This window comes from Cyprinodon variegatus, unplaced genomic scaffold, assembly GCF_000732505.1.
Source record: "Cyprinodon variegatus isolate N-32 unplaced genomic scaffold, C_variegatus-1.0 Scaffold333, whole genome shotgun sequence".
Classification (NCBI taxonomy): Eukaryota; Metazoa; Chordata; class Actinopteri; order Cyprinodontiformes; family Cyprinodontidae; genus Cyprinodon; species Cyprinodon variegatus.
Genome location: NW_015150786.1, coordinates 48389 through 63529, shown reverse-complemented (window position 1 = coordinate 63529; position 15141 = coordinate 48389). Strand labels below are relative to the sequence as shown.

Below are 15141 nucleotides of genomic sequence, written 5' to 3'. Positions count from 1 at the left end.
TATATATATATATATATATATATATATATATATATATATATATATATATACATATTTTTTTTTAACCTTGTGTTGATATCTAACAGAAATGTAAAATAACATATAATAACACATAAAGGGACTGAGAAACATTTTTAAGGCTTTCTTCAAGTCTTAATTTGAGTCTCTCTTTTCTAATTTATTGTTTAGAAATATCACAGATGATCTGTAGCTAAAATGGAAACAAAGCCAAAACAAAGTTAACAAAAAATCCATATCAAGGCCAGGGTTGGAGATCTTATTTACACTTAAACTCCTCTCATTATTTACTCTGTCCTTTTTCTTCAAATTCTCTTCTGAGAGCAGAGCACATCTCCATAAATATATTCTCAAACACAGCCAGAGGTGTGTTTGCAGATCTAATTTGCAGATCTAATACTGACAAGAATTAATCATTCTTGTGTTTTTTTTTCTAAAACAAAATTTGATAATCAAATTGTTGGCTTCGTTTCCAGAAATTGAACACAAAGCCACACTCTCTGTAATAGAAAGGTTTAATCGATGAGCAAGGGAGTTTTCAGAGAAAATATAATATTGCCCCATGGAATAATGCCATTTTCCGTTATACTGCATAACACTGGTTTATCATTTCATTTGTACAGTACCTTGAAAAAGTATGCATAGGTTACCCTTTTTAATTTTAAGTATTTTGTCACATAAAAGTCCTAAAATGAAATGTATGTTAGTGTGATTATTGTACGACAGAACAACAAATAGCCATGATTATCAAGTTAAAGGAAAACACGCATTTAATTTTTTCAGCATAATTGCACTTGGGGAACATCCCCATCCTTCCTTGCAAAATTGCTAGATTTTTTTAAATATCTAAACTATACAATGGTTAATGTATTTATGTACTCTTTTGTTTAAATGTACACTTTTTCAAGTCAGCAGACTTGACCAAAGTGATTCCCACTACGTTTAGCCATTTATGCACAAGGTACACTGTAGCCACAGCTGCCCTGGGGCTCACTGACAGAAGCAAGGCACCCATATAGAGGCTGCTAGTCTGACTACCATCAGCAGGCAATGTGGGTGTCTGGCCAAAGTACACATCACTGAAAGTCAGAGCTGGGGTTTGAACCCATGACACTTCGCTTGCAGGGCAAACCCCTGCATCAGATGCCACGGTTGCCCCAAAGTAGCTCCGACTGCATGTTCAGGGTCGGGTTACTGAAAGGTGAGTCTCCAACCCGATCACAAATGCCTCCTAAAGGTGTTCTTTCAGGATTGTCCTGCATTTTGTTCCATACTAATTTCTTTTAACTCCAACCAGCTTCCCTTTCCCAGAAAAAAATCCCCACAGTGAAACAATGTAATGGCGATATCATGCTGTCAGAGTGGATAGTTGTTTTTTTGTTTTTTTTCTAATTATAGGGATCTATATTTTCTTTTAATTGCTAACTTCAGGTTTGCAGGACAGCAGGTTCAAATTAGATTTTGACTAAATCAATAATTTTCTTAAATTTTTGCCATTTTTCTTATAAGGTTTGTAGCAAAAAATCAAATTGGGTCTCTTAGTCCTTTCTTTCAACAAATGCTTTCTTTCACTTTAATAACACTCAAATTTTGGAAAGACTAATGAGGACAAACAGTTTTGCTGTCAAAAGATTTTCTTAACTGGCCTGTAAATCTCTACAATTACTTAAACATCGTCATGGGCCTCTTAGATATGAGTCTAAGTGATGCTTTCTGTACCCAGCCTGTCATTTGAATTAGACAGCCATATTTTTGTCATCTTTGCTGCTGTAGTTGTAAATACCTTGGTTATTGTGCTTAAAATGCAACAAACTGCAAAAATTCAAGGGTAATAAATATGTTTTACACCCATGTATGTTTGAGCATATTTTCACCTTTTATAACAAAAATAGCACTCTTAATAGAATGTTTCACTCTAAGGTGTTATGCTAAACAAGCTGATTTAAACATTTTAATTTCAGCCTTACAGCCTTTTGACCCCGCTCCTCTCGCCTTCTGGCACACAAAAGACTGCAACGGCTGCGTTGATTCATTTACATCCCTTTTCATTTGCATGTGTAATCCCTCACTAAAGCCTTGGTCCTGGCCGGTCGCCCAAACATGAACAAAACTCCAAGCTAACTCAAAGTGAATGCTGGCCTTCAGCAGAAATAAAAACAACTGTCTCCTATAGTGCGACGCTTCACGTAGCAAAGGCATGACTTGAATGGTAATCACACTAAGGTATGCATGAGTGTGTGGCAGTGGGTACAAGCTGAAAATGAAATTAAAACACCAACGCCACTGCAGAGATGGATACAGTCAGATAAATAGAAGTGGCCGTTCTATAGACAGCATGTACATTGCTCCGTATATGAACTCAGTTACAGTATTTGAACCTGAAACTGTTTCTATAGTAACAAAAAGGCTAAATAGCAGGATTTTAAATGTATTTTGTAAATGTTGCTATGCACTGAATATGTCACACAATAATTATTTTTCTTTTTTTTCAGAAACAGAATGCCACAGGCCAATTTAATACTTTATAGCTGACAAGTTCACTCCTAAATCACACTTTTTCAGGAGCTCATTTCCAACTTCTAACAACCGCTGAGTTTCATGCACAGGCCAGTTCCAACAAAGGAATGACACCGGATATATGACGAAGAACAAAAGCAGTGCTTTTCAATTATATCGGCACGATTTAATGTGATAGAATGAATTCGAACAGCATTTTTAAACAATCTTATTATCAGTGTTAAGTTAAATAAATTAAATATATTTTCTAACTAGATTTCTTTAAGAATTACCAATATTATTTTTAAGTCAGAGAAAAAGGAAAGAAACAAAAAGAACAACTTCCTCTAAGTCCGAAGTTTATGCACATGATGATAGCGTTGAAGAATTTGGGAACGGCTAGATATTAATGTCATGGGTCAGCAAGTCAGTTATTCACGATATTTGAGTAAAATGGATGTATTACTTCGCACTTAAAACTTCAGACACATCACATCCTTAAGTGAGAGCATGAAAAAATTCTAATAAATCAGCCAAGATCATTTTACCTTTCAAACAAGAGGAATTGTTGCACAATTTGTGCATTCACAAACTCAAGATAGTATATCTTGCCACAAGTCAATAAATGCATTAGCTTCGAATGCAGATATGTTTTTAACCAATGAAATGCAGTGACGTGTATGACGTCGACCAGAAAAGCCAGGGTGAAGCTAAACAAACATGGCTGTGTCAATGGTACTACCTGTAGACTCCGCTATAAAGTCTGTTTTAGCTGGAATAACCTTTATTTCTTTTCCAAAAAAAAAGAAAAAAGAAAAATTACTTTATTTGGACCTCTGTGCATGGAAAAGATGTTTGCTCGTTCCCTCAGACCAAATTTGTTTGAGTTTGATTTATCAGTTAACTCCGCTAGGTGTGAAACAAATCAAGAATTTGATATGTCACAGCTGCTACTACTGCTGTGATTGGCTAAAAGCTTGACATGAGAGGTAGGGGCCACTTGATTTATCCCATCAGCTTGTACTGAATGTCCCTCCCTTTAGTGAACACTTAACAACAAGCTTTCCAGATGGACACTGTGTAGAATTCAAATAGAGCTACAAGCATCAATCTGGCATATGCCAGGTCAAAGATAATTGTCCATCAGACTGTTGCAACCTTGATTACAGTTTTGAATGCAATCTTTATCTCTGCAAAAATGTTTTACACCCATCTAAAGGTCCAGGCATCTTACTTTCCTGAGGAAAAGTGAAAAGCTCTTAAAAGATACCACAAATGTTTGACCAATTACTTTTCTTATTTCAACTGGAATAAAAAAGAAAAAGTTTAACCTTAATTAATAAGAGGTGGTGAGGAATAATGGTTGGGTTTGTTGATACAGTGTATGTAAACATCTGGTTTCCTTTGTAACAGAGCATTTCTTCCTCTGCTTCTCTAGATTATTATTTCCTTTATGGTTTTCTCTTGAAGCCTGTAAGGGAAGCTGTGGGTTTTCAGGGGAGGTTGGAACAAGCTTATAGGTGGGGAGTGGTTTCATGGGAGAGGGGAGAGACTGATCCAAGCTGCGCTCCGATGACTTCATACCATAGCTGGATGCCAGAACATGAGAGAGAAAATAGGAGATGAAGCGAAGAAAAGATGACATCAGGAACAGCTTTCCACCTCTATCTCCCTCAGTTTCCCCTCATCGCTGCCCTGTTTAATAACTCTACAGGAAAATAGTTGTCCTGTTTTATTGAAGTGTGCCATTTCAACAATAATTGCTTGTGGAAAAAAATATTCTTAGTTTAAATGACAAAAAAAAAACAATGCACAATCAGCCAATGCCACATCACTGTAATCCGTGCAACATTTGAACTCCTCATGACAGATTCCACTACCCCACCTTGTGGTCTCTCCATCCAATCACAAACACACAGGACGATGAGAGCGATGGTGACTGCGACCTACTTCACGTCACAGCACCTCTCACTCCATCCCTGCCTGGATCACTCAGTTAGCTTTGGCTAAAAGGCAACAACTTTGCATCGCCGCCCGAGCCAAAATACATGCTGGGTACACAGATGGAGCGGACAGAAGGAGAAGCAGGCCGATAGAGAGTCGCAGGGAAGGGGGGTGGGGGTTAAGGGAGATGAGAACTCAGGTTGGGAGCAGATGTTTGTCACATTCACCTTATTGTTGTTACACTCTTGCAGGCACTTTAATTACACAGAAGAAGCAGCAGCTCTGTGTATGTTCTGGAAGGAGCAATTAAAACTGAAAAGTCCATCAACTTTTGGGAAGAATTTTCTAAAACTTTGATAATTAAAAAAGAGTTTACATATTGTTTATCATCGGTAGGGTCATTATTGCCACATGCTCTAGCAAATCTCTAATTGTTCTTCATTTATACATACTTTTTTTTTTATTCCTGTAACTTTTAATGCAAAGATAAATAAGGGAAATAAAAGCTGAAACAATCTTTGCATAAATATGTACATAATAAAACTAACAATTTGCTGAACTGCATTTTGAATTCAGTGTTCAGCCTATTTTGGTAGTCCATAAGTGATCATTTAATGCTGTAACAGCATCTGCAAAGGATCTCTAAATCTATTAAATTGGGATCATATCTCCTTGTGAACCAGAATTCTATCATTTTAGATTTATATTTCAACTCCAGTTAAGCCATCCCCAACCTTCAAATTTTTCAAGCAAATTTACTACTTACTAGTTTTTTATTTCTTCAAATTTACTTATACTTAAACTGAAGCTATAATGTTCAGTCTTCTTTCAGATACTTGAAGGGTTTGAATAAAAACTACAGTTGCAAAATATATCAAATGTCAGTCATCGTCCCAATATCAATATTTATTACATTGCATTAGCAAATGTCTGATTTGATGCAGTACTTGTTAGCATATACTACTACTTTAAAATAGTCATCATCTGGAAATCTTGACGTTTTTCTGTGTAAACACGAATGTTGTTGTTAGCGCCTCAATTAAAACCTGCTGGAAAATCTGGACTGGCTTGGTTTTTTTTTTCTTGTGGGCTCTTTGTTCAAACCAGAAAAGTCATAAGAAAGAGCTCTCCACAAAGCGCAATTTGGTACTTACGTCATTCCCGGAAGGGTTCTAACATTCGCCCGCCTTCCTATCAGCACTCCCACCGAAAGGAGTCAATCCAACAATCAGAGACTTAAAGTTGGTGCTACTGCTTGTGTAATTTCTTACCTAGTGTGTAAAAGACATGGAAACAATGGTGAAAGAACCATGGAAAAATGCTAATGCTGCGAGCAATAGATCCACTTAAACGTGCATACACACAAGCAAAATGCTTCTGCCTCCCCTGATGAGAAAATGGGTATGAGAATCGAGCTCTGCATATATTTTTCCTCCAAAAAATGATTAAACATGAATTTAAAGACTATTACAGAAGGCTTGTAGCCTTTATGTAAAATACTAGATTATGCGTCCATTAAATCAGAGATCTTAAAAGCGAAGGTTAAGCCCTGTTGGGTCTCTGTTCGGGGGTTGTGAATCACAAACAGTTCAAGCAACATAGTTACTGGTATATCTGCAATATTGCCTAAACCAGAGAAAAATACTTTAATGCATTACCTTTTCTAAAGCACCAAAGGTTTGCACCAGTCAACTGGGTGTACGGATGTATTTTTATTGATTATTGAATTAATCTAAAGCTGTTTGATCCCATTGATTGATTACAAATTAATTGATAATCTGCCATTTTTTTTAAAAAACCCTGAATTTTCAGGATCTTTAACAACCATGAAGAGCGTGTCTTTTTTAATATGCTTAATGACAAAAGAAAACAAACAAAATGTACATCCTTCATTGTGCTAGCTCTACTTATTCTACCCAGGACAAGGCCCAGGATATGCTGATGGGATATGTTTCTCAGCATGCCTGGAAACAAGTCGGGTTTACCCCCTATTCTCAAAGATGAGAAGGGGTCCCAGACAAGAAATAAATATAAAACCTGTGTCTTAAATGCTGTACACTAAGTTTCTGTGTATTGGTGATATATTTAGATGGAATCCAACAGCTTTTTTACTGTTCATAATGGATGTATATTTTTTGCGACAGAGCTATAGAAACTCAAGAATAGTGGGATGATGGAAAATATATGATATTTACAAATGTTTTGATCTTATCATCTTGAACAGATGTCTGCCTCACGTGAAGAAAGGTAACCACAGAGCATGATGCTGCAGCCACCGTGTTAAGTCTTGTCATTTTTTTCATAGTCCAATGTTTTTAAACAAAATGTATCTTTTGGAATTAAAGTATAAAAATTATTTAGCAACATAATTATATTATAATCTTATTATATAATTAATCTTAGTGCATATGTTTTATATGGAGAGAAAGGCTTCTTTTAATTAACCCCATTCTTTCTTCCATCTTATGGAGGATAAAGGTGCCAGTTGTCAAATGCAGAAAATTGATGCAACTGGAGTGAATTAGTCAGAATTTTCACTTTTCACGTCAGCCTCATGAAAGCTTCACAGATTACAGTAGTTTCTGGAATTATCTACTTTACATTGAGGCTTTCATTCCATTGTTTTTCTAATAACTGATAAAGGGTTTAACTGTTTCATGCTTTAGGCCTACATATAGAAATACTGTTAATAAAGATTGTTTTATATACCTTTCTCCAGACTGAGAACTTTAAACACTTTGATCCTTTATAATCTCTCTCCAAACTATGACTTTAAATAAATCATTAGCAAATCCTTAAAAAAAAGGTTATCTAAAAGGACTTTAGATAAGCTAAAGTTACAGTTAATCAAATTCCCATCATTAATTACAGATGTACCTACAAAGACTAAAGGCTGGAATTGAATTAAAATATACTTTGAGTGTGTATAAATATTTAATATATAATCCCAGTAGCTTTATTTCCTGCATATCTGACATGTACCAATTTGTTTCAGTTAAATCAGACGGGATAAATGTCACAGAAAATCTAAAACATGACCTTTGATGGATGGTTTTTAAATTTCTAGTTTGTTTACTGTTTTTTTTCTTCTTTTTTTTACAGAAAAGATCATTCAATTTTTCTTTAGAAAATAAAACTTTTAGAAGAAATTAATAAAGATCTTGTTATGCGTAGCAAATGTTATTTTCCCCGAAGGAAAAAATAGGTTGTTTTTCGCCGCTTAAACATATCACAAGACATGCGGGGCCCAAGTTTTACTTAAAAACTATTTTCCCATGGAAAGCACCAATTTGTTTCATAATTATCATATAATGCGATATATTTCCACTGAAACACAATCTGGATCCAGTTTAACATATCTTTTCTTCTTCCTTTACTTCCGAAAACAGTTTATGAGAATCCAGTGTTCTTTTTTTTTTTTTCTTGCTCCAAACTAAAGTGAATCCGATCAAATTTAGTTTTCTAATTTGCACCAGTAAAATTTACATTCCAGCACCGTGACTACACTTGATGTGGGTAAACAACCACAACGTATCGGGCATGTCGAATGCGATAGGTCTCACACAGGCGTTCCTGCAAGCCACTCCTCACAGAGATGTAATCAATGAACGCCGTTGGGAACCAGCTATTGGATTGACACACTTATCCTTAGAAGATAAATGGAAATTAGGGGGAAGCTGCTCTCGCAGTCGCATCGACTTCAAACCATGACTGCGGCGCAATCATAGTCACTCCATAACGCTGTTGTCTTTGTCGATACACATGGTATGAACTTTGATTTGTATTTCACGCCTCGGTCCCAACAGCCTGTTTATAGATAATAGTGGGTGGCTTTGACATTATGGTGCAGAACACCCTATGCCTCTGGTTCTAAAATAACCCTTTTTATATGACTGAGTGGATTTAATGCTACTGTGAAAACGGCGTGATTCACCACCCTCTGATCTTTAAACTTCACTGATGTGAATCACCCTCTTTTACACATTTTTAAGAGCAGCTGTAGTGACTAACTACGCCAGAAGAAGAAGAAGAAAAAAATATCCCCTTTCTCTTTAAGAAGGGACTTCAGTGTTGATATGAGAGATGGACTGCATAGAAGATGTCAGTGGCAGCGAGGGTTTAACATATTTCTTAGGCATCATACAAACATCTCTACTGCATTAAAAAAAAAAACAGAGGGAAAATATGTCTCCAGGGAAGCAAAGGGCTGGTGGTTTGGAGAGTTTAAGATGCCACATGTGGATCTCATTCAGAGGATGGAAACAGCAGCATCACCACTCTATTTAGGAATCTATAAAATTGTTTCAGTGGGATTTTTCTCAGAAATGAACAAAGTGGAGTGATGTTATTTGACACTCTCAAACTAAATTGCTTAAAGAACATTAATCCTTCTGAGAAAATTCAGTTAAATTGAAACCAGCTCACTGTAAAATCAGAAATTATGAAAAATCCAATAAAACATTACCATGGTAACTGACAGCATATGATGCATTGGGCACAAAGGCAAGAAGCTGCTATGGACTATTTAATATAGCTGCCTTTGTAATGATAATTCCCCTTAATGTTCACAAAAGTTGGTTTTGACTATTCAGGACGACATGGAAATCTAAAGAAAAGTTTAAAAAAAAACTTCTCTTACTATCTTTGGAGGACCTTTCTCTTGAATTCCTTTAATTTCTACAGCCTAACTGTGACACTTAACCTAAACCTTACCTTTATAAGTTCTTATCTAACTCTAACCTTTCACACCTTAGTCCTAAATGTGACCCCTGACCCTAAAACTGCAATTGAGATGAGATGGACCTTGACCTCTACTGCCCTGCTCCTACCAAGTCCCACACCGTGCTCTAAGCGAAAAGCAGCCGAGAAAGCAGCCAAAACGCTTAATAAACAGTCTGTCTAAGATCCTACCCTCACCTAGAGTCATGAAATCTGGATCATGATTGAAAAAAACAAGATCTCAGATACAAGCTGCTGAAATAAGCTTTCTCTTCCGAGTAGTGATAGGGTGAGGAGTTCACTCATTCAAGAGAGTAGAGAGTCTTTTCGTTCACATCAAGAGGAGTCTAGCAGAGGCTCTGAATTGCTCTTTAAAAAAAAAAGGTCAATAAGGAAACAATGTATCTATGAAGGCTCTGCGGTGAATCACGATAAAATGAATGTATCTTTTGATAGCACTAAAATACATATACATACTGTTTATACACACATATATACATATATACATCCATAAAAATAAAAAATAAACTGTTTTCTCACCCCTCGTGGGGTGGTATGTGTCATCCTCAAGCTCGGGTCCTCAACCAGAGGCCTGGGAGTTTGAGGGTTCTGCGCAGTATCTTAGCTGTTCCTAGGACTGCACTCTTCTGGACAGAGACCTCTGATGTTTTACCTGGAATCTGCTGTAGCCACTCTCCCAGTTTGGGGGTCACAGCCCCCAGTGCTCCAATTATCACTGGGACCACTGCTGCTCTTACTTTCCACATCTTTTCTAGCTTTCTAGTTCTTGGTATTTCTCAAGCTTCTCGTGTTCTTTCTTCTTGATGTTGCTGTCGCTTGGGATTTCCACATCTATCACTACTGCCTTCTTCTGCTGTTTGTCGATCAACACGATGTCTGGTTGGTTAGCCATCACCTGTTTGTCAGTCTGGATCTTGAAGTCCCATAGGATCTTAGCTCGGTCATTCTCAACTACCTTAGGAGGTGTCTTCCATTTTGACCTTGGGACTTCCAGCCCATACTCATGGCAGATGTTCCTGTACACTATGACAGCTACCTGGTTATGGTGTTCCATGTATGCACTTCCTGCCTGCATTTTACACCCTGCTGTTATGTGCTGTATTGTTTCAGAGGCATCTTTGCACAGTCTGCATCGGGGGTCCTGCCTGGTTTGGTAGACCCCGGCCTCTATTAATCTTGTACTGAGTGCCTGTTCTTGTGCTGCCATGATTAGTGTCTCTGTGCTGTCCTTCAGTCCAGCCATTTCCAGCCACTGGTAGGATGTTTTGATATCAGCCACTTCTTCTATTTGTCTGTGGTACACACCGTGCAGCGGCTTGTCCCTCCATGATGGTTCTACTTCATTTTCCTTGTCCTCACTTTCGGTTTTCTCCTGCCTGAGGTATTCACCAAACCATTTGTCTTTGGGGGCCATCTTCCTGATGTACTCCTGGATCTTAGCTGTTTCATCCTGGACAGTGGTCTTGACACTCACTAGCCCTCGGCCTCCCTTGCTACACTTGGTATACAGTCTCAGGGTGCTGGATTTGGGGTGAAACCCTCCATGCATTGTGAGGAGCTTTCTCGTTTTGATGTCAGTAGCCTCTATCTCCTCCTTTGGCCAGTTTATTATACCAGCGGGGTATCTGATGACTGGTAGGGCATATGTGTTGATGGCTTGGATCTTGTTTTTCTTATTCAGCTGGCTTTTCAGGACCTGCCTTACTCTTTGTAGGTATTTAGCTGTGGCAGTCTTTCTTGCCATCTCCTCGTGGTTTCCGTTAGCCTGTGGCACCCCAAGGTATTTGTAGCTGTTCTGAACATCTGTAATGTGGCCTTCTGGTAGTTCAACCCCCTCGGTTCTGATCATCTTCCCTCTCTTTGAGAGTTGACAAACAGGTGATGGCTAACCAACCAGACATCGTGTTGATCGACAAACGGCAGAAGAAGGCAGTAGTGATAGATGTGGCAATCCCAAGCGACAGCAACATCAAGAAGAAAGAACATGAGAAGCTTGAGAAATACCAAGGGCTGAAAGAGGAGCTAGAAAAGATGTGGAAAGTAAGAGCAGCAGTGGTGCCAGTGGCAATTGGAGCACTGGGGGCTGTAACCCCCAAAATGGGAGAGTGGCTACAGCAGATTCCAGGCAAAACATCAGAGGTCTCTGTGCAGAAGAGTGCAGTCCTAGGAACAGCTAAGATACTGCGAAGAACCCTCAAACTCCCAGGCCTCTGGTTGAGGACCCGAGCTTGAGGATGACACATACCACCCCACGAGGGGTGAGAAAACTTTTTCTTTTTTTTTTATATATACACACACACACACACACACACACATACATACAACACCGTTTTACAAACATAGTGCAGTAAGAGTTGGGGCAGGGGAGGGGATGTGGTATTACAAAAATTCAGAGAAAACTAGTGACAGCAATACAATTCATATTCTCTACAGTCTAAATACAAACACCATGACAGACAGGCATGGCTAAAGAAAGTGAGACAGGAGGGCAAAATATGTTTAGCGTCACAGTAGCACGGGAGTCAGAATTATGTCCAGGAGCAAATGGATAAAAATAGACCGAAGGAGAAAAAAACATGAATTGATACTCTTGCGGAAGTGTTGATGCATTGGATCATCGGCTGTTGGATCGATGCATCGATACAGAACGATTATTATTTACACCTCTAGTCAGCACTGTTCATCACAATTTCCATTTTTCCTCTGAGCACGGAGCAGCCAGCTTACTTGGACTCGCTATGAATCATGGGATACCCAAGGCTATGTAGGACACACCGGTCCTGTACTACCAAACGGGTGAAAAGAAGACTGCATTTGTGGGCCCCATAACGAGGAGTTTTCCAATCCGAAGAGGCCACAGCTTTGCGCTATGATGTAATCGGCTGGCGAATCTGGCAGCCGCTGTATTCAAACACAACCACAGGTGGTCTCATTCCAGTAATTTCTCTGGCTTCTCAAAAAGTTTTAGCTGCAGGCTGAATAGTTTGGTGCAGACTTTTAGTGGTGAAGACAAAAAAAATTACATTCAATCCCATTTTGAATCAAAGTGATCAGTTTGAACACCAATGAGGACAAAGAAGAGCATTTTACCTTCACAGATCCTGTCCAGCCGCTGCCGTTTAACTTTATGTTTGTCAACCAGGGCCATCCTTTGTTAATGCTGAATGCTCTCTCCTCTCTGGATTTTACGTTTTAGGCTCCAATCCCCAATAACAAAAAAATGAGTCTTTATATCTGAAACATAAGGAAGGAGGAACAAAGAAGATTAGTTTTCATTTTTAAAAGCATACATTACAAGTTAATTACAAAATGGTTCTATGTGATTTCTTGTAGTGGTAGAGATATAAAACTAATCTACATACCCTGCCCACTTGGGATGGTACAGTTTAAATAAACTCTGATTTAATGCACCATATAACATGGAGTAACGCATAATTCTAAACTATGCAAAGCAAAACATCACTTATACTGTATGAAAAATGCATGATGTGCAAATTAAAGATGCAAGAATGTGCTTGCAGTGCAAAAGTCAATTAAATCAACAGCAGAGATAGTTACATTATTAAATTATCATCCTTTTTTGAATATGTATCAATAGGAGGTAACCTTGAATGTATTTGAAATCAATCAAACCGGCGTTAAAATTTTAAAAGATCCTTAAATATCCCACAGACACATCTCCCTTTAGTGGTGAGCTTATCAAAGGAGAACCTTTTTATTTTTATTTTTTTAGAGTCCTTTTATCAAAATGAAAATTACCCAAAAGAAAAACATAATAATCCCCAAAACTGAATGAGCAAATGAGAAATCGTATAATTAATCATGGCTACTGTAGATGCCACAACATGAGAATATCGTCACTGGTTCCTGCCGAAGCCTGAGATATGCTGGGGATTTTCCTTTTTCATTGTTAATGGTGAAGGATGAGACATGGGAACACATTTTGAAGTTTGCATAAAACTGCTCACACACAAACAAACCCCACCCCGAAGAAAAAACACACACACCCACATCCGCAAACTCAAGCGAAGGGCAGCTAGACACATAGAGGAATGTGGGTCAGTTAGTCAGCAGACAGGGAGAGGTTGTATCAGCAGAATAATGACATAAAAGGGGTCTGGTGGGAGGGAGATGAAAGTACTAAAAAATCCAGCAGGATGAGTTCATTACATCGTCCTCCTACATTACAACTGCAGCTCTGTCAGCACTTTTGCATTTTTGACCTCATTTTCATCCTCGTCTTGTCCGGAAGGCCTGATCCATGCACTTCCACAAATTGACTGTTTACAAAATAGGGTTTCAACGTGTATTGATACATGTAATGTTAATGTATTTGTTCCAATGTGGCAGGTCAACCACTGAAGGTGGAGAGCTACATTTCATGCTATAGGAAAGCACAACTATTTTTGCATTTTTTCCTTCCCAATTTTTTCCCTTCAAAAAAATTTATTTCAGCACAAAGACATGCACTAGCTTTTCTCCATAGAGTATCCATCCGAGGAGGCAAAATAACACATTTGGGAGTCAGAGAAGAAATTGAGAAAAAGACGAAGTGATAAACAGTCCGAGATGATCAGAGACCAAGGAGGATATGGATTTGGCATCCAGGAACATACATTGGCTTCACCACTGGATCTCTACATTACTTGGAAGTCAGAAAACGGCAACTGCTAAAAACTACCTATTTTCACAAAAGTATTGAAAGCTGCCCTAAAAATCCACCAATACAGTTTCCCATAACATACATAACATGCTGCAAGGACACAATATATGGATAAAGTATATTTCCCAAAATAAAATCCCTTCGAAACACTGCACTACTCTCCCTACTAATAGCAATTCCCTTTAAAAATGCATAAAAACACTTAAAACTGATTAAATTAATTAATTAAATTCTCAACATATTCTTATATGAACACTTTTATTGCAGGGGGGCATTTCTCCAACTCAAAGTCAAAAGCCAGTTGGGGTTGGGTGGGTGGAAAATTTCCAAATTTTATTTAATTTTGTGAAATCTATCCATTGGTCTGCGTGTCCATCCTTTGTCCTCCACTTATCAAAGATCAGGTTATAATGGCAACAAGTGAAGAAGGAAATCCTAAATATAACTCTCCCCTAAACATCCTCCAGCTCATGATGGGGAATCCAAAGGCATACCCAATTGATACAGGTTATATATTTTCACGTGATCTCCTCGTAGTACGATATGCCTGGAAAGCAGAAACAGGAGCTCTACTTTGAGTTCCTATGGATGACGGAGTTTCTTACCTTATTTCTAATGCTGGGCTCATATTGACTATGTTGTAGCTGTGGTGCAGGCACTACAAGGAACCATAAATTGATCAAAAGTAGTGTGCACATTCACATTAGCCACAGAGCAGTGTGTCCCCCCTTTCCATCTGTTAATCACTTAAAGTCGAGTAAAGAAGCAACTAGAGAGACTTAAGTGGTATAAGGCACCAGGATTAGATGGTGTCAGCTCCAGAGTCCCTAAGGCCTGTGCAGAGCAGCTCTGTGGGATTCTAAAGCACCTCTTCAACCTTAGCCTGACCCAGAAGATGGTTCTAGTGATGCAGAAGACATCTCGTCCTGTTTTGGTGCCAAAGAAAACTCAGTCAACAATTCTTAATTACTATAGGTAGAGCTGTTGAGATCACATCCCACATCATTAAGGTCTTAGTTATTGTTATGCTTCCTTAAGTGGGCCAACAAGAGCCTCTATATCAGGTGGAGCAGACTATATTTCTTATGGAAGCTTTAGTCCTTCACTGTTGCAACATATTTTTTCTCTATTGTGGAGAGTGTAATTTCTTCTGCCATAATCTGTTGGAAGCAGGTTCAACAAACTTAGACTTAAAGGAATAGTACACCCAAAACATGATTAGCCTTCATTTTCTACTCACCCCCATGCTGAACAACACTCTGGAGTACTTTTTTGATATC

General features: G+C 38.3%; 1 protein-coding gene across 3 annotated transcripts in view; it reads right to left on the bottom strand.

Moving 5' to 3' along the window:
• Positions 1–15141, bottom strand: part of LOC107091351 (C-terminal-binding protein 2-like) — an 80004-nt gene that overhangs the window by 44508 nt on the left and 20355 nt on the right. For 2 of the 3 annotated variants that reach the window (XM_015385204.1, XM_015385206.1), the window contains exon 1: positions 12289–12346. In XM_015385204.1, the coding sequence (XP_015240690.1) occupies positions 12289–12346 (58 nt within the window). Of the gene's footprint in view, positions 1–12288; positions 12433–15141 lie in introns of those variants that run through there. The other variant, XM_015385203.1, reaches the window with a different exon arrangement.